At 31.9% G+C, this 25495-nt stretch overlaps 1 protein-coding gene across 2 annotated transcripts in view; it reads right to left on the bottom strand.

The window, feature by feature from the left end:
- Nucleotides 1-12560: 12560 nt before the first annotated feature.
- Nucleotides 12561-25495, bottom strand: part of LOC146999404 (uncharacterized) — a 532534-nt gene continuing 519599 nt past the window's right edge. For both annotated transcript variants that reach the window (XM_085823566.1, XM_085823560.1), the window contains exon 4: nt 12561-17169. In XM_085823566.1, coding sequence (XP_085679692.1) covers nt 17081-17169 — 89 coding nt within the window. In that variant the 3' untranslated portion in view covers nt 12561-17080. The remainder of the gene's footprint in view (nt 17170-25495) is intronic.

The following is a 25495-nucleotide window of genomic DNA, read 5'->3' as shown; positions in this document are numbered from 1 at the left end:
CCGAACTAAAAGGATGTTGGATGAGGATCACCACATCCAGGATTTGGCGATTATGTCCCCTAAAAACCCCAGTCGTCCTTTAAGAGTATATAAGGTATTTCTCCCACTTTCCTAGCGTGCCTTCGCGGTATAGTGGTTCTGCACGCTGGGCGGATATTCCAGAGGTCAGTGGTTCGATTCCCGGCGAAGGCAACTGGTAATTTTTCATGCCTCTGGCTTCCAAAAATCGTAATGTCATTACAGTCTCGAACTAAAAGGGTTGTGGATGATGACTCTCCACATTCAGAATTTGGCGATGGGGTTCCCTAAACACCCCACTTTTCCTTTAAAAGGGGGGAGTATATAAGGTATTTATCCTGCCTTCCTAGCGTGCCTTCGTGGTGTAGTGGTCAGCCCACTGAGCCGGTATTTCAGAGGTCCGTGGTTCTATTCACAGCGAAGGCGTTTCTAATTTTTCATATCTTCAGCTTCCAAAAAATTGCCTAATGTTTTACAGAAACATTCACTTGGCCTTCTCTGCAAAGGTTTTTAGAATCTACTGAAATCTTTATTTTTTTCTTTTTACTTCCTTGTACGAAGTAAAAAAGAAGTATTGTAATTGCGAAAAGTTTCAGGCAGCATATTTCAACGAAAATATCCATTTTGACCGCTATCGAATGCAATTTAACGATGTTTTTGCGTCATATCTGTACGTAAGAACAGAATAAAATACTCTTTTCCTTCAAAAAAATTATAAAACTGCTTTAAAATTAATTCTGAAGAGAATTTTTCGTGGCGTCTGTACGAAAGTATGTACGTACGTGCGTACGTACGTATCTCGCATAACTCGGAAACGAGTAGCCTCAGAACGTTGAAATTTTGTATATAGGACTGCTATAACATGTAGATGTGCACCTCGTATTTTGGTTGCAATCGGCAGCACCAAACGTATATAAATATATTTATATATATTATCCATTCTATTACCCGGCACAGTGATCTCAGTTTCTTTACTCTTATATGTTTGTAAATTGTACATTTTTTGCTTTAAGAATGATTGAATTATGTTGTTTTTATCTTCCGGTTAAAGATTTTATGCCTTTAAATCTGTGTGCAATATTTTTAGAATTATCAGCAATTTTAAAGTTGTTTAATTGCCGCTAAGCCTGTTTTTAATGGCGGCCATTGATGTTTACATTTGAAATAGGAGACTAGTGGATTTGTTGCCAATCTAGAGAAACTTAGCTTCGCAATAACAAAGATAACGCATTCATTTATTATTGCCAATTAAATAATGCTTAATTCTTTCTGGAATTTTTTCGAGGAAATAAGCGTTTGAGATTTACTTCGTAATTTTTAATATAGATATTTTGAGTTTTTATGTATTTTTGCCTTCTCGCGAAGTGAGAAATGAATTAATTAAATGGGAAATACTCAATCGTCTGTGAAAAACTGTTTCTGTTTTGTTTTGTTTGCTTAATTTCTTTTATACATAGTTCTAGCTTTATTATAGTATTTGAATTGAACATGTGGCAACGATTAGATAATTCTTTAAATGATATACATTTTGTGCATTCTGAGTTATAATATGAAATACTGTTAAGTAAACCTAGCGCCAGAGTGTCGCTATGGTAAACAAAGTGAATTTTAAAGAATGCATTTATTCTATTGTGGTTTATGCGTTATAGGCGAAGTAGGTTTAATTCAATCTAATAAGTTTAAAAATGCAAGAAAAAATGCGTATAATTTAATATTCCGTACAAGGAGGTCATGTGGTGTACACATCAGATTTTTTTCTATAACGTAACTATCGCAGAACGAGTATTTACCTATATAAAAATGAAACAATGAAAAAAAATATTAGTTTAATATTATTTTCCTATACCATTTCTCTTCAATCGGATTCCAGTTAAACGAAGGTCAGTATATTCATGGAATTTTAGTGTGCGTTTGAATGACTCAATAAATCAGTTTCATATAAAAATGTAGCATTCAAGAGCTGATATTTGGGTGGCATAAATATTGTTCTTTAGAACCCCATTTCCTAAGTGAATGATAACCAACAGGGAAAAAAAAATTTCATTTTCAATAGATTCATAAATTGGGCTGTTTAGTACAATATAGATGAAGGAAATCCTTTTAAAATATTACTTGAAGGAAATTTCTCATTTTCTAGTCCGTCCTGATTGCATCATAGTTAAAAGGGAAACGCATTCAAGATAATGTGCTTTCATCAATTTGTTAAGATAAGGCGATTGCATCGATTTGTTAAGGTAATGTGATTGCATCGATCGGCTACTATCGATATGTTAGTGATCTTGAACACGCAGGCGGGCGTGAAATGAAAAAGAATTCTTACTATGGTTTATGCTCGGAACCACAAAAAAGAAAAACGTCCATGAAAGGGATTTTGAAACAGTTATTTATGGGTGGAGATAAATTAATTAGTACTAAACTAATAGTGTAACCTCAAGCTCCCTAAACTTCTATTGTGCTTAAGTTTTGTTACATAAAATTTGTAGTTCAAATATCGTAACGTACTTTAAAAGCAAGGCTCAAGATATTGTAATAATATTCGGATTATGAAGTCCAATATTTTTAAATATTTGAGAAAATTAAATAATGATAAAACTCTATTGTCTTGGAAAGTGAGTACTACTGTTGTGATTACGAATGGAGGTGAAAGTTTAAAGAATGTTTAAATTGTTTTATAAATTTGCATAATATTTAGTTCTAAAATAATTTATGTCAGAAAAGCTGACCACTCTGTATGGTGTTTATTTGCTTTAAGGCATATCCACCTTTGAATAATCACCTTAAATAGAGTATAGCACTGAATAACTTCTTCTATTAAATACAACAGACAGCGGTATTTGCTGACTCGCTAATATTTTTAATCAGTAATAGCTTTATTATTAACTTATGAAGTACAGAAATTAAAAGCAGTTTTAATCAAAATTATTTTTAGGAACAATTTTTCCAGAAGGGCTATTAATTTTGTCTTGGCATTTTCCCGTCGGTTCACTATAAATCTCGGTTCGCTTTTCAATTTGTTGCCACCAAATATTAGAGCCCTGTGTTATATTTAAAGAAATTTAATAATGAAGAATCTGCATGGATGTATGTATGCTTATCGCACTGTGAAAAAACAACGGTACCCAGAGACATCAAATTTTGAATAACGTAGTCCTCCATTCGAAAATGAGCATTTGGAAGCCCAAATTTGGAACTTTTTTATTATCTATTTCATATTTTGTCAAACATTAAAGAATTTTTGATTAGCAAAACTCAACGATTTTGAAACGAGCTGTGGCAACACTGTACGAAAAAAAACCCCATTTTTATCTCCAGCACGCGAGACTGTGTATCGTAAATTCTAAAGATATGCTGTTTTAAATGTTTTGTGATATTTCTGTTGAATTGAATTTTATCGTTTAAGTGCAACGAGCATGATATTTAGTAAACAAATGTAACACATAAAACGTTAAAAAAAACTCCCCTTGGGACCTAATTTAAAATCTGAAACCTTTCAGATTTTTTTTTAATTTAATAATTTTCCCCTTGGGCGTAATATAAAATTGGAGAGCTTTCAGATTTTAGAATGAAATAAAATTTTTAAGACTTTAGAAAAATAAAATCTGAAAGCTTTCAGATTTTTATTTTTTAAAAATTTATTTTCTTACTTTTATTTATTTCTTTTCATTGAGTTTAGAGGGAAAGATTCTGGAATTTTTTCTGAAATACTGAGTATGACATAAGGAACGATTACAAAATACATGCTTAAATGTAAATGCAGAATTTATGGGATACATATATACTACCATTTGTTTTTGTATTGTCAAGTATCAGAAAATTAGGTGTAATTTTTGAGAAATCACCTGTAATTTTATGTCATTAAAGGCCTTATAAAATTTATAAATGAGTACCTTGTAAGTTCTTTATTTCAACACTTCAATTTAATTATTTGTAAAGACTATTAATATAGATTTGTATTCTGTTTGTGTTCTACCTAATCTAAGTAAACTCTTTAACTTGTTAAAGAAAGATTTCATAGTTATTCTAACTTATGGTTCTTTAATAAAATTTTGCTAAGGAGAGGATAGTGTATTCAAATACCTTAACTGATTTAAATGCAAGACATATCAGTAAGTACAATGCATTCAAATTGCAGTTGATTTCAATACTAAGCAAAACGTTCAATATGTTATTGTTGTCAAAGCTGTGTATCTGTTACTGTTGTAAAAGCTGTGTATTTCAAACGGCTACATAATTTAGTTGTTTTCTTCAATCTTCTGCATAGGTTATGGCTATTAATGTTTGTAAAAGTCATAATGAATTATAAATTAATACAGTATAATGATCTTGTAATTGATAATATATGTTATAGTATGGCACGTTTAACTTCACGGCCATTAAAGTAAAAAGGTTTGAGTTTGTAATATATAGAACAAACAAACAGCAAATAATAGAGGGGAAATTTCTTTATCACAGCAATGTACATAACGTAACTTTACATACAAGTTACGAATATATGTAACGCCAAAAATCTACAACTTTTTAATAATAACAACATTCCATTTTAAACTGCCATAAATCTTAACACAGAGATTAAACCATGTTTGTCCTGTATGATGCATATATTTAATATGATAATGCAATCGATTTTTGGAGGTAATTGTATCAATATCTGGTATGAATAAAATTATATTATTTATGAATAATTTATTATAGAAAGAGGGCAAGCAAAGAAAACATTCAATTCAAACGTTACTTCATGCATTAGCTAACTTCTTGGACTCTAAAACAATAAAAATATTTATATAATTGTTAATGCAGTAATATTTCACTATTACTTTTTGTTGCAAAGCATAAAATGATCTGAGCCATTCATTGTGATTGATAATATTAAAGACAAAATGTTTTGTGACATATTTTAGCATGTTAGCATAATAACCAGTTTAATGTTTGGAGTTTGTCAAATAGCTGTGTTTGGACATTATCTGTTGGCTTTCAGAAGTAAAACAACAAGGAATAGAGTTCTCTAATAAAGATTACACATAACTTAAAACTAGATGTAAGAAAATTTCGCAATTTTGTTTATCAAACGTAATTATAAAACTGTTTTTTTAAAATCTGGATACAGGTACATTATAAGTAATTAACATTTAAATACATAATAGCTATAAAAGAAGTATAACATTTCATATTGTATTCTCAAGAAAACTACGGTAATTAATAACTTTTATTTTAAATACTCACAGAAGTTGTTAATATTTATAGATTCTGACAATAGACGACGCTAAATGCAATACGGAGTTTAATATTTAGTATGCGTACACCAGTGATATTCAAACTATATGAGGCAAAAATTCATAGTGGAGTCGCAAGATGGACAAAAACCCTAAAAAATCTGAATAGATGGTATATAACTAAGGGTCAACATTCTGATTGAAATGACAAAGCGGTCGTTTGTATTTTTGTGAGTCGCACTGCCACCACTGGCATAGATGTTACAGGGATTTTTATTTCTGCTGAAATAGCTCTTACTACAACAATGTGTCTCAGCATGTTGGAATCATTTCGAATTCCAGGATAGTCCATATTTATGTGCATATCTGTTGGTGACTGGGTATCCATAATTGCTTCGACTAACATTTCCACTTGAACTGAATGCATTCTCCATGTAGCGTTATTAAGAAAACTGCTTACAAAACAAAGGCAACAGCTCTCACTTGGTATCATGCCAAACATTCTACAACGTACTTAGATGGAATAGCTCAGCCGGCAGCGCGTCAGTTTCATAATCCTCGACTAAGGAGAAATCTGAAGGTCGTGAGCTCCTCACGATATGTCTAATATCCGAAAAAAAGTTTATATTGCTACACTCGGATAGGGCATTTCCTAGGCGCCCAAATCACATGAACGTTCGTTCACCGAGGAAATAAACTGCATTTTGGACAATGATGGAGCCATGGACCAAGCGTATGTAGAAATATGAATCGCGAAGAAAACACAATTTTACCAATTAAAAAATGGATTTGATGTGGTCCTTATCTCTCAAAAACCAAATCCTTTTCTCAGTGCTAGAAACTTTTAACCAGTTGAATGACTTGGCATTTAATGGATATTCATCTGTGCAAGAAGAGACCCAGTTTTAAAGATAGTTCTGATAATGTGTCTTTTTTTTGGCCGAGGTATTAACCCAAATGGATGGCTACCCATTAGATGGCGAAAAATTTTACAAAAGTGAATTGATTGCAAACAATGCATTGCTCACTATGGTGTCAGATACAGGTAGCCTACCTCCTGGTAGTAAATGATACTCTACGGTGTGATTAGGTGCAAACTAAATTATAATTTGGGTAATGATAAGCAACATATAAAGCACACGTGGAGACATATTAACTACGAAAAAATGTTTTTGATATTTGACATACCTTTCAAAATAAAAGTGAGCTATTACCCAAGGTAGTTTTCTTGTAAAAGCAAACAGAACATTATATACTTCTTTTATTGACATCAGTTTGCGATGAGAAAAAAATAAGAGATTTTGTTTATATAATAAAGGAAATATCTTAATTCAGATGGTAAACTCACTATAAAAAGACTGAAATTTTATTCTAGGTATATAACTGATGTACTAATTGTTTGTAGACAATTTGCTGCAAATAATGACTTTGAACGAGGGTATATACAGAACAAAAATGGAAATGTAATAAATACCATGGAGCAGTGGTTCCCAACCTGATTTTTTATCAAGGAAGTGTTTTCATTTTGTACTGAAAGTTTTAATTTTATTTTGATCCTTTGTATACTTTTAGTCGACGTACAGTATATGCGAGCGTTTTCTAAAAATGAATAAATCAAGCTCTGGATTGTTTAAATTTATTTTTCTAATTGCTTCCCTTGTTACATAATTTTTTCTGCCACCTCTAACATTTGTAAAGTCTAACATTTGCAAACATTTGTTTGTTTGTGTCACGACAAGAACTCTAGTTAACTGACATTCTTAGTTATTTGATAAAAAGATAATGTCTTCTACCTTTCTCAAGCTAAAGCATGCATATTATCATTATTCATAAAACATGTGGTGTATTTTTTAGTCCTTACATGTGCTAATTTATGCTAGCAATTATTACTTTATAATAAGTAATAATTGCTATCATGCATGTGTGAGCTGTATACGCATTGCCCAGTATTTAGCAGTTATTACGAGAAGGTGAGAATGGAAAGAGATATAAGAAGTCAGAAATTACATTTGCTGTAAGCAAATTCCGGACCTTTGGATTATCGGATGGAGGAGTTTATCATTACACCCAAAATCACGAAAGAAAATGATATTTTAAGTTCTCATAGTTATTGCTACTTTTATTCTGGTATATTCCAAACAATAACTGCTAAACGAGTAAACACGTTAAGATTTTAAAATATTTAATTGCAAAATCATAAGAACGATGGGATGCTGTGATGACTGTGTAATGCTGCATCGAATGTTGGAAATGAGAAGATTACGTTTAACTGTTTGCTGCACAGTGTGTCCGTTTTGGACACACCTAAAAATTTCCTTCTATACGCAAAGAAAAATTGAATGAAAAAGGATTTATAGGTTACTATAGGCTACTCTGAACCTTCTTTATTTATAGTAGATGGCAGCTCAACACAAACCAGTCCATATATTTTAGCCATGTTTAGTTTTTTAAGACCCTCATTTTTCAAAGAAATCTTCCAGATTCGTTTTAGGGTATAAAAAGAATTGTTTGAAAAGAAATTTCTATATTATTTTTTTGGCTGTATGCTAATCTCCTTATTCTATATTAGTTTTAAATTTTTACCTTGAAATCTGGCTTAAAATCAAACGGCCAACCCTAGTTGTGCTCAGACCGGGCTCACCGATAATCTAGGACAACTGAGAGTCTGTATTCTTTGTTTCTGCGCATCTCATCGGTCAGTTCATTGACAACAATGCTCACTTCAGCACTCTTTTCGAAGCTCTATTCAATCCGTGTGCCCACTTTGGGCACACCCATAGAATTAAAACAATAAATGCTATCTTTACAAAATTTTACTTGTGTACACCTTTGGTCCTAATTAGACTGCCTACCTTTATTTATTTCTTTATTTATTTTTATCAAAACTCCAACTTTAAAAGGTAGCGTGCCGGAAAGGGTTAAGACATTAAAAACAAGAAGGAATGATATGAACCGCAGTTGAAGCTCAGAAATTGTATAATATGATATACATACCATGTGATATGTAATTAATAGCCAAGCTTTTGTATATAGTTAATTTTTGTAGTGTGCATGCATCTGCACTGTATAAAAGTAATTATTTGCTCATTATACTGTAACACTACGCATGAGGTTATTACTGATTTGTTTTAAAAATGATGTTCAGGCTTAAAATGTTTGGGAACCATTGCCATAGAACGTGGGTCATACACGATTTGTTACATCGTCTTTTACAAAATAAAAGGTATACATGAAGTACAGAAAAAGTAAATATCTATGCAAGGGATCTTAAAAGAAACTTCTCCTTCTAATCAACACATTCCGTTAATAGTAATAAAAAATGGTACTATTTTAAGAAAAATATTTTTACTTAAATAAAATAAAAGACATGTTAAGACATAATGTTCCAGTATTAAAAAGCTAATAGATTATTGTTATCACTTTTAATAAAGCAAAATTCTAACCTCTTCATGAAATGCGCGTACAAAGAAAAGACGAGAGAACTTTACTATGTGCATGAAAATGGACAATTTATTGTTAAATGTCTTCTAAAATAATATGGAAAATAATAAGGACAATTAAAGAATGTCTAATTTTTAATAGCCTCTCAGTGATTAAATTCTACCATTAGTGGCAACAACTCTTCATGAACAATAAATACCAACTGTAGAGAATATTGTTTTGATACGAAATACCCTGTTGGAAAATTTACTTTTTTATAATTATGCCTAAACTGAAAATAAATGATTATATTAAGGAAATTTCTTTCTTTCATATAATTATCTTTCTTGAAGAATCCTTGAACATCATAAAGCCACAGAATAATTGGAAGAACGCAGTACAACGTATTAAGCCTAACATACTGAGTGAAGTATAACAAACTGAGCTTTAGAATATAGGATAAATTATTACAATAAATAAAACTTTGGAGTACCAGTATGAGTGGCTGTCTCACATTAGGGACCTTTCCTTTTCTTGTAAAATATATTCAGTTATGAGTATATTTTACATAACCATCCAGCTTCCAATATGCAGTACATACTTGAAGGTAATACATTATCGTTACCGTTTTGTATTCAGGCAAATACGGTATTGCTGTTTTAAGTTAATAAAGTTTTATGAAGGGGCATGTAAGCATCAAACTGCAAAGTCGTGTATAGAAAAACATGTTTATGTTTGGAATCGTATTATTCCTTTAGAATCATAATTATGTTACGATTATGTGCGAGAATTACATCTGCTTTTTTTGTATAGTCTCTAATATCGAAAAACAACTTAGGAAAGACAGTAACAAGCAAGATGATAACAGCGAGAGAAATACACATCTGCGTTTTTACCTAGCGCGGATGATATGTTAGTAAAATTCATACGATCAAAAAAATTTTAACTTTAGTTAAATTACATGAGAGGAATTTCTGAAGATTTCATTACATGTGTTCATTATTAGTCCATAATTAGCTTCAATGAATATAACAGAAAAACGAAGTATTACAGTATAGACATTATAAGAAGTGATAGAAGAAATCGGAAATTCTCAAAAAGAAATATGTGAAGGAAATAAAATTCAAGACCTTTAAAGTCCGTAAAATAAATCTACTTTTTTAAAGCAACTTTTCATTCAAACGCAAAATGGAAAAATGAAACATAAAATATAATGGTTACAAAAGCTGGCAACTACATAAATTTTATCGCTATTTTCACTGCAGCATTTTCTCAATTGATCTTACATTACTTAAGAATACATTTCCTCGAATTGTTACATAATAGTAATTTAGAAAATGGAAGCGATTATCCTTGCCAACTGTATTTGGAAGTGATCACGATTATATGCTACAGCCAATGTATTTATGTTCAACTTTTGCATCTTAAAAAAAGAAGAAAAAGTAGTCCTTAGTCTCTTTGGAGAATTAAGTTAAAAGATGATTATTAAAGTTACATTTGCATTCAGAAAATTAGCATTTAAACGTTCTTTGGCCTCTGAGACGGCGCATTTTCAACAAATCGATCCTTTTCTAATTTAAACCTTACAGTAACAAAAATGTATTTTTCGTCATTTATGAATAATGGGTGGTTGTTTCTTACCAACTAGAAAGTACAACTTTTTAATAAAGCACATGTTTTCTTATTTGTCTACATGCAAAGTGAAAGAGCATTTTCCATAAAGGAAGGAAAAACCATAAAGGAAAGAACTCAAATGTAAGTCTAAATAAGGGAACACATTTATGAGAAAAATTGACGACTCAATTTTGCTTGCAAGCTTTCTCTGTTATGTCAGTGGTAATGACGGCATGCTAACAAAGTATACCAGTAACAATATGCTCCAACTTTCAAGGTAACATGAGAGATGACCGCTCGACAAAGATAATCTTCATACTTCAGTTAAGCTTTGGATTTGAGAGAAAAAGAATTGTTTAATCCATATTTTATATCAGTTCAAGAGCTTTCAGCATCCTTAAAGTTTGCTAAAAGGAATAGCTTTACTTTACAACAAAAAGAGTTAACTCTTTCTAATAACCAAATGGAAGGCGTTACACAATAATTTCCTCTTTATATTGTTGCAAGATTTTTCTGTCTATGTAAAACAAAAATCAAAATCAACGAAGGAAACTGTCTCAACTGAGAGAAGCTTACTTGGGCTTGAAGTGCGGAAGAAATTTAAATATTCTGACTACTAAGGACACCAGATTATCCGAGCATTTGAAAATCCGGATAATTGTTTCCCTTTTTTGTATGTTGAATACGCATGTTTAGAGGTCCAAATGAAGAAATTTGATTGTTTTCATGTAGAGATATTGTTGAACATTTACAAAAGCAAAATTAATATATAGACATCTTTTTGCTTCATAGAAATAATATATCCCTTTGTACAGCGTTACCCTACAAAACTACAAAATAAAATTAATTGTTTTTGTCATAGCTCGTAACTGTTTCCAGTTTGGCTAAAATAAAATAAAGAAACTTTTATTTACACAAGTTTTAAAATTCAGTTGCAAAAGTAAACATATAAACAATGCGTAATTGCTTTTTCAGTAGCATTTGTAGAATATACATATAGTAATATGTGTATAGTAAGCCGTTCAACATATAATATATATTTATTTACGTTACTTTAATAAATTTTAAAGTACACATACTCTGCTATATTATCATTTTATTTTTAATTAAAAGAATCTAAAAATCTGTAAATAAAATAACAGCAGTCTTAACTTTAGAGGAATAAGCTATCCGGATAACTGAAATCAGGATAATTGAAATTCTATTGTGATAGCTTTCCTTTGCAGACCCATTCACTCGGATGATTCAATAAAAAAGTCTTTTGTTAATAATAATAAAATCAAATGCAATATGCTCCACATTTTTGTCATTTCGTACTGAAGTACTAAAAAGAATAGGGTAATGTTTCTTGTGCTGTTTATTAAGACACATTTTCTGTAGATTTATTGTTTAGCCTGTTGAAAATCTCTAAATTTTAATTTGTTTTCTTACTTAAAACTTCTGTGTAGTTTAAGATTGGTCTTGTTTAATTTATGTGCTACATGAAAACCAAATTTTTTTGTTTGTGTAGCTGGTTTTCAATGATGAAGTCATGATTTCATTATTATTTTTCGTCTGAATGCGATTACTTATGCTGCACTCTTGTAATTGTCGAAAATTTTCTTGTTAGTCGTACATAAAATTAAGTAGAGATTATAGTCTATTTTAACAAATGAGTATATAGGGAATTTCTGTAGGTGTTGTTTTCTGTAAGAAAGAAGGAGGCAATCTAGAAAAGTCTGCAAATATTTCTCTACTTTTGATATGCCGATACTATGAGCATCACCAGGAGGGAACAAGTAACACTTCTCCCGCCTTGGAACCAAGTAATTCCTGTTTTTGTATTGATGCATGCAAGTGCTTTTACATTAATGCACATTTAATTTTACATTAATTAAAGTGATACAATACTGCATTCTATAATATACCTCCTAGTGAACTCTCCAATTTAAATAATTAAATAAAATGACGTCGATGCAATTATTTATGCCCAAATCTTTCAATCTTTAATCGTTATTAATTCGCTATTTTCGTAAATATTTTAAAAATCTCTCTCATCGCTAGGTTCAACTGAATGTAAATTAAGGATACAACTGATGTCGAACTAAATTTCACACAAAAAAAAGCATTTTTATACATTCGAACTGAATTGTACCTGTGAAACGGGTAATTAATATTTAGATTGATCATTTTCGCATTTTAGGTAAAATTGACTTAAAACACTATTTTCAGTAGCAATTATGAAGCAATAAAAATAATATAGTTGGTCAATAATACAGAAAGATATCATACAGCATATTTGAGCATTTAATATAAAAATGTTAGAAATAACTTTAATAAAGTACAGTAATTTCTTTACACAAGTACATAAATGCAATGTAAAAGCTTTTTGCTGTCTGAAAACATAACATTTCGAACTAAAGCATTAAAATTTCGTTGCCATTTTCGTCATTGCCAGGTTTTTGAGCATAATACTTGTTAAAATTTGATTAAACTTAAAAGAATGTTTTTTGATGAGAATAATGTTATTTTCACAATAAAAAACAGAAATAAAATTCAGCAATTTACTTCAAATCAAAAGAATGATGATTTCCATTTCTAAAATGTAAACTTTACAAAATGTCATTGCCAGCACTATGTGAAACCTCGCTTCCGGCAAAATGGCTCCGCAGCTTCCACGAGAGAAGCTCTACAATCAAGTCACGTTGCAAACATTCAATGCACGAACTCTGGCGATTCTACTCTAGGCCACCAGGGTTAAACCACCTAAAGGGTTAATTAAACCTCGCCCACAGGTCTCAACGGGGACTAAATCGTGCATGAATCGAGTTAGTGAGGATAACTGCTGTATTCGTTTATAAATTCGTAGTCCCTCTAATATAGAGTTATGACATGTTAGATAATACACTCAAGATCGATAATTGGAAGAGTTCATATCTTTACATTATCTTAGGTACAGAATTAGGGAGAAGAAAAGAATGCTAGTATGTACAGAGAAGGAATTACTAATAGACAATTAAATCGTTAAACTAAAAATCAAATTTTTTAAAGTAACATGTCGTAATAGCAAATACAAAAGCACTTAATGAATTAATGAATATTAATGAATATTTATACCGAATTTAGTCGTGTAACTCACATACCTAAACTTTTGCCAATAAATTTGAAACCGATTGGTTCACATATTTAATGTTATGAAATTAATTCTATATCTTAGCAAGTACCATTATATTGAGCCCCGAAGCCTTACTATTGTAAAAATATAATTTTTCTTTAAACAGAAATAATGACCATATAGCGATAAAGTCAGCAGAACTAAATCTGCAGTTATACATTTTAATTTATCGTAAGAACGTGTGTCACTAATTTTAGGAATTTTTTGTGCAATTTACAAGGAATTCAAATAACAAGCATTCAATATTAATTTTACAATTACTCCCATCGAATTTAGTATATGTGAGAAGATCAGATTTAGAGAATGAGTACGAATGCTTTAAAGTTTAATTTTGTACTTAAAAATGTGCTAATATATTTATAGATAAATAGATAGATAAATATTTAAATCATAATGTAAGATTCAGATCAAAAGTGGTAAAACATAGAAAAAGATGGCAACATTCAGAACTCCAAAATTTAAAGTGAGCTAACGGAAGAAACAGTGCGTTAATTGGAATATTTTAAAGTATAAACATACATTATAAAAATAATATTTTCTTCTTTCAGTCATACAATCTTAATTTAAGTAAGGGGGAAAAAGTTTGTGAATTACTCTAATAGCGGCAGTAATATTTTTATCCGCAGAAAACTGAAATTCTATATATCTTAGAAAATCTTAAAAAAGTTTAAATTCGCTATAATTTTAATGGCGTGATTACATTCTTGAGTTCAAGCCCAAGTGGAGATTTTTATATACGTCCTACGAAAGGTCCAACTGTGAACTTTATTTTAAGCAATACAGGGTAATTAACCCTTCTCAAGTTTACGTTTCTGTCTCCTGAACTAAAGCGATTATTCGCCTACCAGTTCTCAAGGTTCCACACATTTAGCTGTAAATACTAGTTTGGAACATTACAACTTAAATATCGAAATGTACACTGTCACTTTGGAATCACTGTCAAGTAAATTTTACATGAGAATTTGTTCTAAAAAGTGAGGAAGGCGTAGAATAAAACATCACCTTAAAATACGATTGAACATATTTTCGGTTTCTCCTTTTTTCAACAGATGGTGTTCTTTGTCACCGTGATAGATGTAATGTTTTTTTTTTTTTTTACTTATTTTTAACTTGAGAGACTGAACTTAAGAGGAGAAGTATTTCAAAAACTCAAATTAACTGTGACTGCAGTATTTCTATCACATTTATACCATACTATAAACACCTCTTAATAAAATAAAAAAGAATTATGTTTGCTTAATGCTTAAAAACGCTTAAAAAAGCATTTCGTTTTCTCTTCTCCCTTAGCATCTTCCTAGTAAGGAAACCCTCACCAACAGTGTGTTTTAGAGTATTAGAAATCAAAAGGTAATAAAATATAAAATGGGAGGAAGTAGGGTATTTAATACCAGCCATTTAATGTTTTACAGCAATTATGTAGTTGTAAAAGTGCAATTACTTAATAAAAATAGAGATGAAATATGATATTGTCTAGCAGAAAGGAGTTGATAGGTGGAGGCGTCATATAGTGATAGATGGAGGAAAGGAGAAAAACGGAGGGGTGCAAGGATAGCTGTTATGAATATAAAGACTGGCGTTATGGAAGAACACTAATCCGTGTCTATAACAGAAGAATAACCTAAAAATTTAAAGTTTTTCATCAAATACTCTCATTTTACAAATTTTATGTTTCTATTTTATTGATATTGATACTTTCATCAGCTGAAGAGAAGCAAATTATATAATAGAACTGATCATTTTTGAAACATCCTACATTTATTGAGAATTGCTCTTTATTTGATAATTTAGTATCAGATAAAAGAAAGTGCAACAAAGAGTATTAAGGATTTAAAATTTAAAAAGTTTTAATTTATAAATTAAATTAAAATTATGTTTTGGAAATTTGATTTTTGACGCCTTGTTGTAAATTAGGTGTAGAATAAAATTTTGCCTTCTTTTAGGCTGTAATTTTTGACAGTAAGTTCCAATCTCAGCGCTACATCATCAAAACTCCTGAGCCATCTTAAAAAGTTTAAATTCTTTGCATACTCAGGTTTTAAATGTATTGTTAGTACAAAGGGGAGATAGCCCGGAAAGATCTATTACTCTCGAAATGGAATTTTGCGTCGAATCACTAAAAGCTTTGAATCGTTTTTCAGATTGTTACCACCAAATAATATCGCCCGGTATTATATTTAAAGAAATTAAATAATGAAGAACCTGCATGAATATAGTAATGTTTCTTGCAATGTGAAGAAACAACGGTACCTAGAAACATCAAACTTCGAATAACATAATCCTCTACTCGAATATGGGCACCTGGAAGCCCGAAATTTGAATTTCGAATTTCCTCTATTATCCATTTAATATTCTGTAAAACGCTAACCAATTTTTGATTAAAAACCTGAGCGATTTCGTAGCGAGCCGTGGCAACACTGTACGAAATAAAACATTTTTATCTCCAGCGTGCGAGACTGTCTATCGGAAATTTTAAAGAAATTCTGTTTTTAAATATATTTAGCCCAAAGGGGCGTTAGCCAAAATACTCTATTTTTTCTCAACACATAGTGTTTCTAAAACTTTAACATAGTTATTTAAACTTGGATTTAATCTTGAATTAGCTCACTTTATATGAAATACTTAATATTTATAGAAATTTTAATACTGCATTTCAGAATTATAGCAGCTAGTAAATATTTTACGCAAGGATCTCAAATTAACCGTAATTATTATGTGCAACGCAGCACAAAAGTAATCAATCAAAAAAAATTATACAAAATTTAGATGGGAGAAAATCAAGAATTTTATAATCAATTCATTTACTTAGAGCACATTCTGAAGTATTGCGAACATTTTAGTTAATCAAAAGAAGCATTTTTTTTACAAATTATTTAAATATTTTCGTAATCAGTTTACCAAGATCTTAAAGAGAATATTTTAAATGGCAGATTTATAAAAATCTGTATTATTAAACAAAAAGGGTAATAAATCAAAAGACAATTGTTAGAAGAATATAGTTAAGAGGCTTCAGATGAACTCCTTGCTTTGAATAATCAATATTTATTTTTTAGCCTTTTAAAGAAAAGGGACTTTCTTTTCTTCGTAGGCCTCACTGGATAAATGAACCGATCTCCCTACAAAAATTAAATTAAAGTTTATTAAATTTACATGGATGGTTTTAATAATGGTTAGCTGAAACTTAGCTTTGTTTAATCGTGTGACTTATATAATATATATCTAATATGACATATGTAGTCTACATGTAACAAAGTACATGCTAAAGAAAATAAAACTATTAATTAAATTACTTATCTGGATTCATTAGAAAATTCTTGAAAATTAAAAATGAAAGAAACTGTGCAAACATAACACAGGAATAAAAATCAAAATATTGGATATTAGTAAAAAGATGAACTCTTCCAAAAAGAGGTGTTTAGACTCGAGCCCGTTACGTTAGGAAGTTAATAGTACAGCATAGGATGCAATGATGAGCTTGGAAAGTCCTTGATATGATTTTTAGTCATCTCCTTCTGTTCTCTTTTATTCTTTTTTCCTTCATTTTACACATCGACTATTCCATAAAAAGGCCACTTGAAGTTCCTACGCCAGACGAGGACATTCTTCTATATTTAGCACACTGTCGTATGCCCATGTGTCCATATGTACGAGATATATGTTTGTTTCATCACCATACCGTGAAGTGGCACAAAAGAATCAGTGTGAAACTAGCTGCCAGCAAGCTGGTATCTGGAATCCGAGCACTATCATTCATCACTGAAAAAGAATAAAGCAACAATTAGTATGTAAGTATGAAAAAAGTGTAAAACAATTTAACCACAATCGTTACCTTGGCTTTATCCCGCTCTTTGAAATATTAGTAATATATTTTTTACCATTATTTTATATCACAACGCCACAAAAAGAACTACTTTGAAAACACAGATTTTAATGCAAGTAATAATATGATTTTCAGGATTATAGATTTTAAGGTTAAATAGAATCTTGTTCTTCAGCTGCGGAATTAAAATGTAATGGAACTGAAACGTGCTTCTTTAGAATAACATACAAATTTGAGAATGTTTTAGCTGAACTAAAGAAAAAAGAAAAGAAAAACGCTGGCGACATCTGTTCACTGAGAAGTGAACGAAAAGAAACTAAGAAATAAATTTATAACTTTCAAAAATATTGTCTCATGCTTTTCTTACATTAAGCCGATTTGTTGTTATTATTACTTGCTTTAGACATCATGATGTTGAAACTTCTTGCACCGTCCCCGTCCTCAAGGTTACAACATGTGGCATAAAATGGAAGGCCTAAGAATAAATAATTTTAGAAAGATATGTTCCAAATTACAAATTCTTTAACACTTTACAAACAATTGTCAAGCAGGTAGGCTAAAATATAACAATGCAACCATTCCATGTGCAAAAAGCCAGTAATTTAAACCTAAAACTCTTTGTGAAAAATACGTATAATATGTTACAGCAAAATCTTACTAAACGTTTTGTTTAAAAAACAGACACATTACAATGCAATTCCTTTGGGTTAAGTTTGCTCCTTTATTATGTATCTATACGCAACTAGAGATGGACAAAACTCTCTTTTGATCATTTCTCTGAATAAGTTTCACAGCAGATCGCTTAACTCTATATGCAACACTATTTCTTCCAAATAGCGTTCTATTCAATTCATAAAAACATTTGGAACACAAGCCATCTCATTTTATTAACAATAGCATTACTCATTTTTCAGAGTTAAAATAAACTGGCGCACTCATTTCATCAAGTAAAATACTTATATGATTTTCTTAAATTAGCTTAAATTTTATGACATAACATAAAAGTGCACAGAAAGTAAATCCCAATAAAGTGCCTCAGTCCTGTTTCAAACAGCCAAAATCATATAAATATAAAACTCAATTTCTTTTACGTAACATTCAAATGTTATCATGGAGAAATCAGTTTTGTTAGATCTGGCTCATAGCTCAAACTGTACTGTAAAAAGCACTTTGCTTGTCGATGTTTAGACAGCTTTCCTGGGAGCCACTCTTACTTATGCTAATACAATATCTACCAACTAAAGTGCATTTAATAATTATGAGGTAAATTATCTCTGAGTAATAAATGAAACACGGTATGCGTTGTTCACGTATACGATGTAAATGTTTAGTGTCTTTTATACATTTTGGAGCAGAAACATGAAAAGCTAATTGTGTGCTCTCCAGGACTCGAATCACAGATCTTTCACTTGCTAGACGGATGTACGTGTTATGAAGAAAAACTTTCGACACCAAGGTTAAATAGTTTTACTTCTAGGTACCATGTTATATCTGAAATTCCTATATTGTTAAATTTTAAATATGAAACTACTTGCCGTAAAAGGCAGTAATCGTATAGTGAAACGTGTACAGCATTTTTGCGTTGTGAAAAAAATGCATTCCGGGACCGCGCCGTGAGAGGATCGAAAACATAAAACATATACAAGATATAAAGGAAAAGTTCATATTAAATATATAAAGAAAACATACTGTAAGAGGTTCCAGATTAAATATCAGTTTATTCAATTACAACCCAATAAGAAAAATCTTAACCTCATCTGAGAGTCTGTTCATTTAAATTCATAAAAAAACTTAAGGTTTGTCTGGTGATTTAAAAGAAAGGAAAGGGAAACAATTTAAGGCCTGAGAGTTAAATTTTAGATTTGACGTTGTTTTTTTTCTGCTAAGGACGTTTTTGAAAAGCTTGCCTAAAGTTCAAACACACCAAAAAAAATAAAACTTATCTTGAAGGGACATCTTGAAGCGGAGGACTCTTATCTTATCCCGCGTTGATGTCGGCCGGGCTCATCTTGACACTGGTTCTAAAAATGTAGACCCACTTCACTACTGTAGAACAGAAACAGGAGCACTGCTGCCCAGGACGGCTATCCGCTTGGTCCTGAAAGTCCTATGTCAACACGCAGGCAACTCGTTCAAATTTCGCCGGTCAGAAACGTTGTTGCTAGGAAATTACGGCTCGCCTGTTCTTACTCATCCCAAGAGCAAGCTTCACGGGTAACGTCCCAAGTAAGTTCCAGAGTAACATCCACAAGTCCAGCCAACCAGTAAGTGCGCGAGTCCAAAAGTAAGAGTGTCCAGAGTAAGTGTGTATCCAACTCGAATTTCCTTCGTCTCCTTCACCAAACGGGCTCCCACTATGGCTTCACTTATCGCCCCCTTAATTATGGCAAAATCTTCGTTTTCAACTCCAGAATGCGGAAAAAAGGGTGATCGCGCATGCGCGCCCTTCTTCACTTAGCCAACAACCGGACCCTCAATCGCCAAAAACCTGAATGACTTACATTGAAAGACAAGTAGCAACCTTTGACCTTTCCGTCACGTACTTTCCTCTCTTAAGGTCAACTAACAATGAAAATTCTTTCTCGAACATTCTAAAGCGCGCGAAATCATGACTTGGCGAAAATTGCCTCCCTTTCCCTGCTTCTTTCACAATGAATAAAAGTTTGTACAAGATTTGCAAATAAAAGAAAATAAATAATATTCCTTTAAACTAAATAATATTTCCAGAAGCATCTGTTTTTCCCCAAAATTAAAGCCTTAAATTAAATAATTCAGAATCAAAATAAAATTTAAATTTCCATAAATCATAAAATCATTCACCTAATTTTTTTATAACGCTATCAGATAATTTCTCTACATAACATTCCTTTCCCCTAAGGAATTAAATTTTGGTTTACCAAAATTTAGCAGACAGACACTTCTTGAAATACCATGACTCATACTGTGCAATAAGGCTAAAGGATAACATAATGTAACAATATTTCACACGACTCCTTGGTAACAGTGACGTTACTGACACATTAAATTTCAAGTCCAAAATGTGCAAGTAAAACAACAAGATTAATCAAAGCGATTACTAATTAAAATACTCAAAGAAAATCATCAAAAATAATTAATCAAAAACATCAATTAATTCACTTAATTAATTACATAGAAATATTCAGAACACATACAAAAATAAAAATAAAAATAAGGCGCTAATCACAAACAAAATATGTCTAAGATCAATCAATAATGACAAAAAGAATTTCTCTTTTTTTTTTTTTTTTTTTTTTCAGTTCATTGCATCACATTAGTGTTGCAGTCTCTGTGTGGCCACATTTCTGAACGTTTATTTATCTATTCATTCCTTTTCAGTCCATTAATGTAAACAATTTCACCTGAGGTCGAACACATTCTACTATTGCGACAATTTCTGCTGAGCACAATCATGGAGTACATTAAATGAGTACGGAGTTGTCAATGCAAGCGAGGGAAAACCCTGTAGTTAGAAATCCTTGTGTTAACAACTCCCCCCTGCAGCCTTCAACGCGAGAAAATGAAAGCAACCAACCCCGGAATGTGAACTCAGCACCACAATACTCCTTAGTAGAGGAACTTGACCTTAAAAGAAACCAGATTTCACCCTCCTACGTCTCACCTTCGACCAAGGAAGAACAATCACTCTTTCAAAGTTGAAGAAGACTTTATCTTTCAATTTTTGCCTTATAATAGATAAGCCACTGAATGTGTTCGAATACACACACCTGAAGAAAGAAATAATCTAATTAAATTGTTCACACCCCAAAAAAAATTAAATAAATAAAAATAAGATAATTAACGCGCCGCAAATACATAAAATACATTCCTGAGAAGATAAACACACTAATAATTCAAACACTTCCAGATAAAATATGTCACATGAACGTATTCAAATAAGGAGTAAAGACCCCTTTTAAGTACTACGAAATTGAATAACTTCCAGGAATGAATCCCAAACAATCACGTCTAAGAACAGAAGCGGCCTGATCAGGGCCAAGCATTAGAAAAGAAAAGAACGTTACAACACAAGGAACCTCGGAACCAGCCGAAAATACCCCACACAAAGAAATCAGAAAGAAGGAAAACGTGATTGTCCAAAAATTCAGTTCAACCAAAATCAATTCCGAGAATGAACATAACGAATACGCTGTGCAAATACCAATTAGAATTTTATCCAATACACACACAAAAATAATACTAATACCCAATGCATGTACAAAATAACGTTTGGCCAAAAATTTACAAATACTACCAAGATACGCATATACACATAAAATGAAAATACAATTAAACTGTAAAAATTTCGTACATAATTCAAATGAGCAATGAGATCAGCGATACTTAAAAAAAAAATTTAAACTGCAATACCTAAACAAATACACAAATAGTCATTACGTTAAACCATATCAAGTTAAAAATATTTCACTGTAATTCAAATCAAGCCAAAAAAATCAACCAGCAAGAGTGAAGTGTCGCTAAAAATTTCAAACCTCAAAGTAAACACTAGTGAGTAACAACACCTATTTAAGTCCCCTTAGTTAGACAACAAAAAAAAAGAATTCAGTAATTCTAAAAATCCATTAGGTCCACAAAAAAAATTTCAACTAGTCAAAGAAATCAATCAAAGCTGGACTGAAGCACGTTACTAGAACACTAAATAAAATATCACAAATCAAAAAGTGTTCAAACAAACCCCCCAATTTTAGGCAAAACCTGAGATCTATTCTGCATCAGACTCTTCAAAACGTTGTATAGTAACCTAAGTAATAGCTTTCAGCACACCTCCACCCAAACAAAAGAAACAAAGTAACTCTTTACCGCGTCCATGTAAGCTGAGAAAAGCGCTGTATTATGAATGACAGACCCAAACTTTACGTATCAAGCAAACCTCCAGACACGTTGAAAGAGAACATAAGATCTCCTATCTCGGAAAGAAAAGTGCGCTGACTGAAACGTTACAATCCTGAACCAACACAATGAAAAAGATACAACAATAGTTTTCTCAGATAACAAGTTCCTGTTTCTCCCGGTGTAAGAGGTCAAGTGCCACCATGAAGTGCAAGTATTTACAAGAAAACGAGCTTTCAGGACATTACAACTTCACGCAAGACCTAACTGCAAGCAACAAATGCAAAGTTCTCAAAAGTGCTAAACTAAAAAAAATACTCATAACTCGTAACTCAAAATCCCTAAAAATCACACAAATGAAATCCATAACTCAAATTCTACTATTTTCCTATGACCACAGAAATCTCAATTCTTCCACAGAAACCAAACATCAGAGAACTTACATTTTACGGACCTTGGCAGAAACCACCAAAACAAAACAAAAACCTGATACAACTATTTTGATACTACCAATTCAAATACAAAACTTAAGCCAAAACAAGAATTAACCCCAAATTCAGCAACAAGTCCAACCAAGAAAGAAAATTCAGTAACTCAAATCAAATCTATTACGATTCACTAGCAAATTCAAGACAAACTACTTGTAATCAACAGAAAATTCCCACTTGTGAGTACAGAGCAAAAGTAACCAATCTTCTCAAACTTATTTCAAAATTTTCACAAAACAAATTCCCGTTGTCACAAAATTCTCATTAAACTTCACTTTCTACAATTCACAAGACTAACTCTATTTCTACTGTTTAAACAATTCTCACATGACAACTCTTCACAAACTTAAACTCAGAAGATAACTAATCTCAATTACTCTGACTCATTAACTAATTAGAACTTCACTCAAGCTGAAGAATTCAATCCAAAAAAAAAATTAAATATGCAAACATCACTATTGCTGATCTCAGGCAAAAATCCAAATCTAACCCATGTTAATTTTAAAAGAGAATTTTGCAATTGAAAAACAATCTTCAATTTTTCTAACTCATTCATTTGTATCATTATGCCTTAAGAACTTATAAAATTCATTGCTCAATACTAAATTAAATTACTAACAATTACACAATATACTGGGATCATATCAAAACATTGTAAATCAAAAAGCAATAATATACTACGCTAGAGAATCATGAAAACATTACATACATTTCACAAAATATTATTCAATCAATTAAAAAAATCAAAATTTCTCTAACGTTACCCCTCACAATTACACATTTCACAAGATTCTAGGTTAAATAATTAGCAAAAACACACACAAAAAAAAAAATTTCTAGCTACGCATAGCTATGGCTTGTCTCATTCAGTAAAATAATTAGAGTCCTTAAGTCTCGCTCTCTTAATAGTGCTCAACAAATGAGTCCAGTTTTTACCGACAAGCACTCGAAACTTTATACAAGGATACACAAATAGCATAGGATTATCGTGAAATAATTAATTTTCCATCTTGTATCATAAATCAGTACGTCGAAAATCAAAAATACACATCTAGAAAACACTCAAGGATTTTCAACAGTAAGAATGTACAGTACCTATTCTGCTACATTAAAATATATATTTTTCCTAATTTTAAAGTTCAATTCTGTTTGCCTAACGTTAAAGTCCAAAATTTTTGAAATTCACACACATTTTCAAACTTTATCACTCTCGTATTAACAAATAAGCAAACACAAATCAAAAACTCTAATTAATCCTAGCACATAAAATTTAACTCCTTCCTTAAAAAGTAAATTATACAAAATAGGTAAATTCAAAATCCAAATTCAATTCTCGATCCGATCCCCCACTAAGCAGAGGTCACGGCACCAATGTTATGTTAAAAAGTTTCGTGAGAATTCAATCCAAAAAAAAAAATTACTTATCTGGTAAAGACGTCTGGCACCAATGTTAAATTCTGCCGTGAGAGGATCTGATACACACAAAAAAAAATATACACTTATCTGGTGTAGACATCTTGAAGTGGAGGAGAGCTCATATCTTAGCTCTATCCTTACGTCACTTGGCAAATCCGCAAGACAGAGACTCGAACGGCACGACAATAAATTACATCAGCTATACCGTCAAATCTTACGCCGGCTACTGGTTTCCATAGAAGAAAATTGTTCCCACTGGAAGCAAGAGAACAGCTTACACCGCACGGCTGTCTGCCTAGACTCTCAGCTCCACCAAGGAAAACGTAGACAATTAAGCTAGGCATTTTAGAGAACGGCTAACGCAGGCTTCCAGTTGTCTAAGGTGACATAATTCCTTCTGTTTTCAAGTCGGAGTTCAGAGGACATCGTCCTGACTTTTGCCGATACAGATAGAGACCCAAGTCTCTGTTAATTTTTTTGTTATTCGCTCAACAGTTTTTTTTTCTTCGCATTTTTGAGAAAACCCGCGGTCGGGGAGCATAATTGCCGCTCCCCGCCGGAAGCACTGCTCGATGCCGACTAAATCTTTTCCTTTCTCCTTCGCAACACCCACAAGTTTTTTTCTCAGTCTCCGTCAACAAGTCCGTCAAGCCCGAAAGTCAGCGAATCCAAGCAGTGAGTGCCTAAGCGAGTCCAGAGTAAGTGTGTAAGAGAGTCTCGCCTCTTAACCAAAACGCGGCCGGGGAGCATATTTGCCGCTCCCCGCCGGAAAACACCTCTCGGAGTCACTTACATTTTGTCCAGCAAGCCCAAAAATCAGCGAGTCAGTCCGAGAGTCAGCCAAAAGTAAGTGTCCAGAGTAAGTGTGTATCCAACTCGAATTTCCTTCGTCTCCTTCACCAAACGGGCTCCCACTATGGCTTCACTTATCGCCCCCTTAATTATGGCAAAATCTTCGTTTTCAACTCCAGAATGCGGAAAAAAGGGTGATCGCGCATGCGCGCCCTTCTTCACTTAGCCAACAACCGGACCCTCAATCGCCAAAAACCTGAATGACTTACATTGAAAGACAAGTAGCAACCTTTGACCTTTCCGTCACGTACTTTCCTCTCTTAAGGTCAACTAACAATGAAAATTCTTTCTCGAACATTCTAAAGCGCGCGAAATCATGACTTGGCGAAAATTGCCTCCCTTTCCCTGCTTCTTTCACAATGAATAAAAGTTTGTACAAGATTTGCAAATAAAAGAAAATAAATAATATTCCTTTAAACTAAATAATATTTCCAGAAGCATCTGTTTTTCCCCAAAATTAAAGCCTTAAATTAAATAATTCAGAATCAAAATAAAATTTAAATTTCCATAAATCATAAAATCATTCACCTAATTTTTTTTATAACGCTATCAGATAATTTCTCTACATAACATACGCTAGCTTCTGTGATGCCACTTACATTACGGAAACACACAAATCACGAAACGCTCTAATTCA

This window comes from Stegodyphus dumicola, chromosome 1 (genome assembly GCF_044657685.1).
Source record: "Stegodyphus dumicola isolate Sdum_Otavi_A_Nest chromosome 1, ASM4465768v1".
Classification (NCBI taxonomy): Eukaryota; Metazoa; Arthropoda; class Arachnida; order Araneae; family Eresidae; genus Stegodyphus; species Stegodyphus dumicola.
The sequence above is the reverse complement of the archived record's forward strand: the minus strand, read 5'-3'. Positions and strand labels throughout refer to the sequence as shown.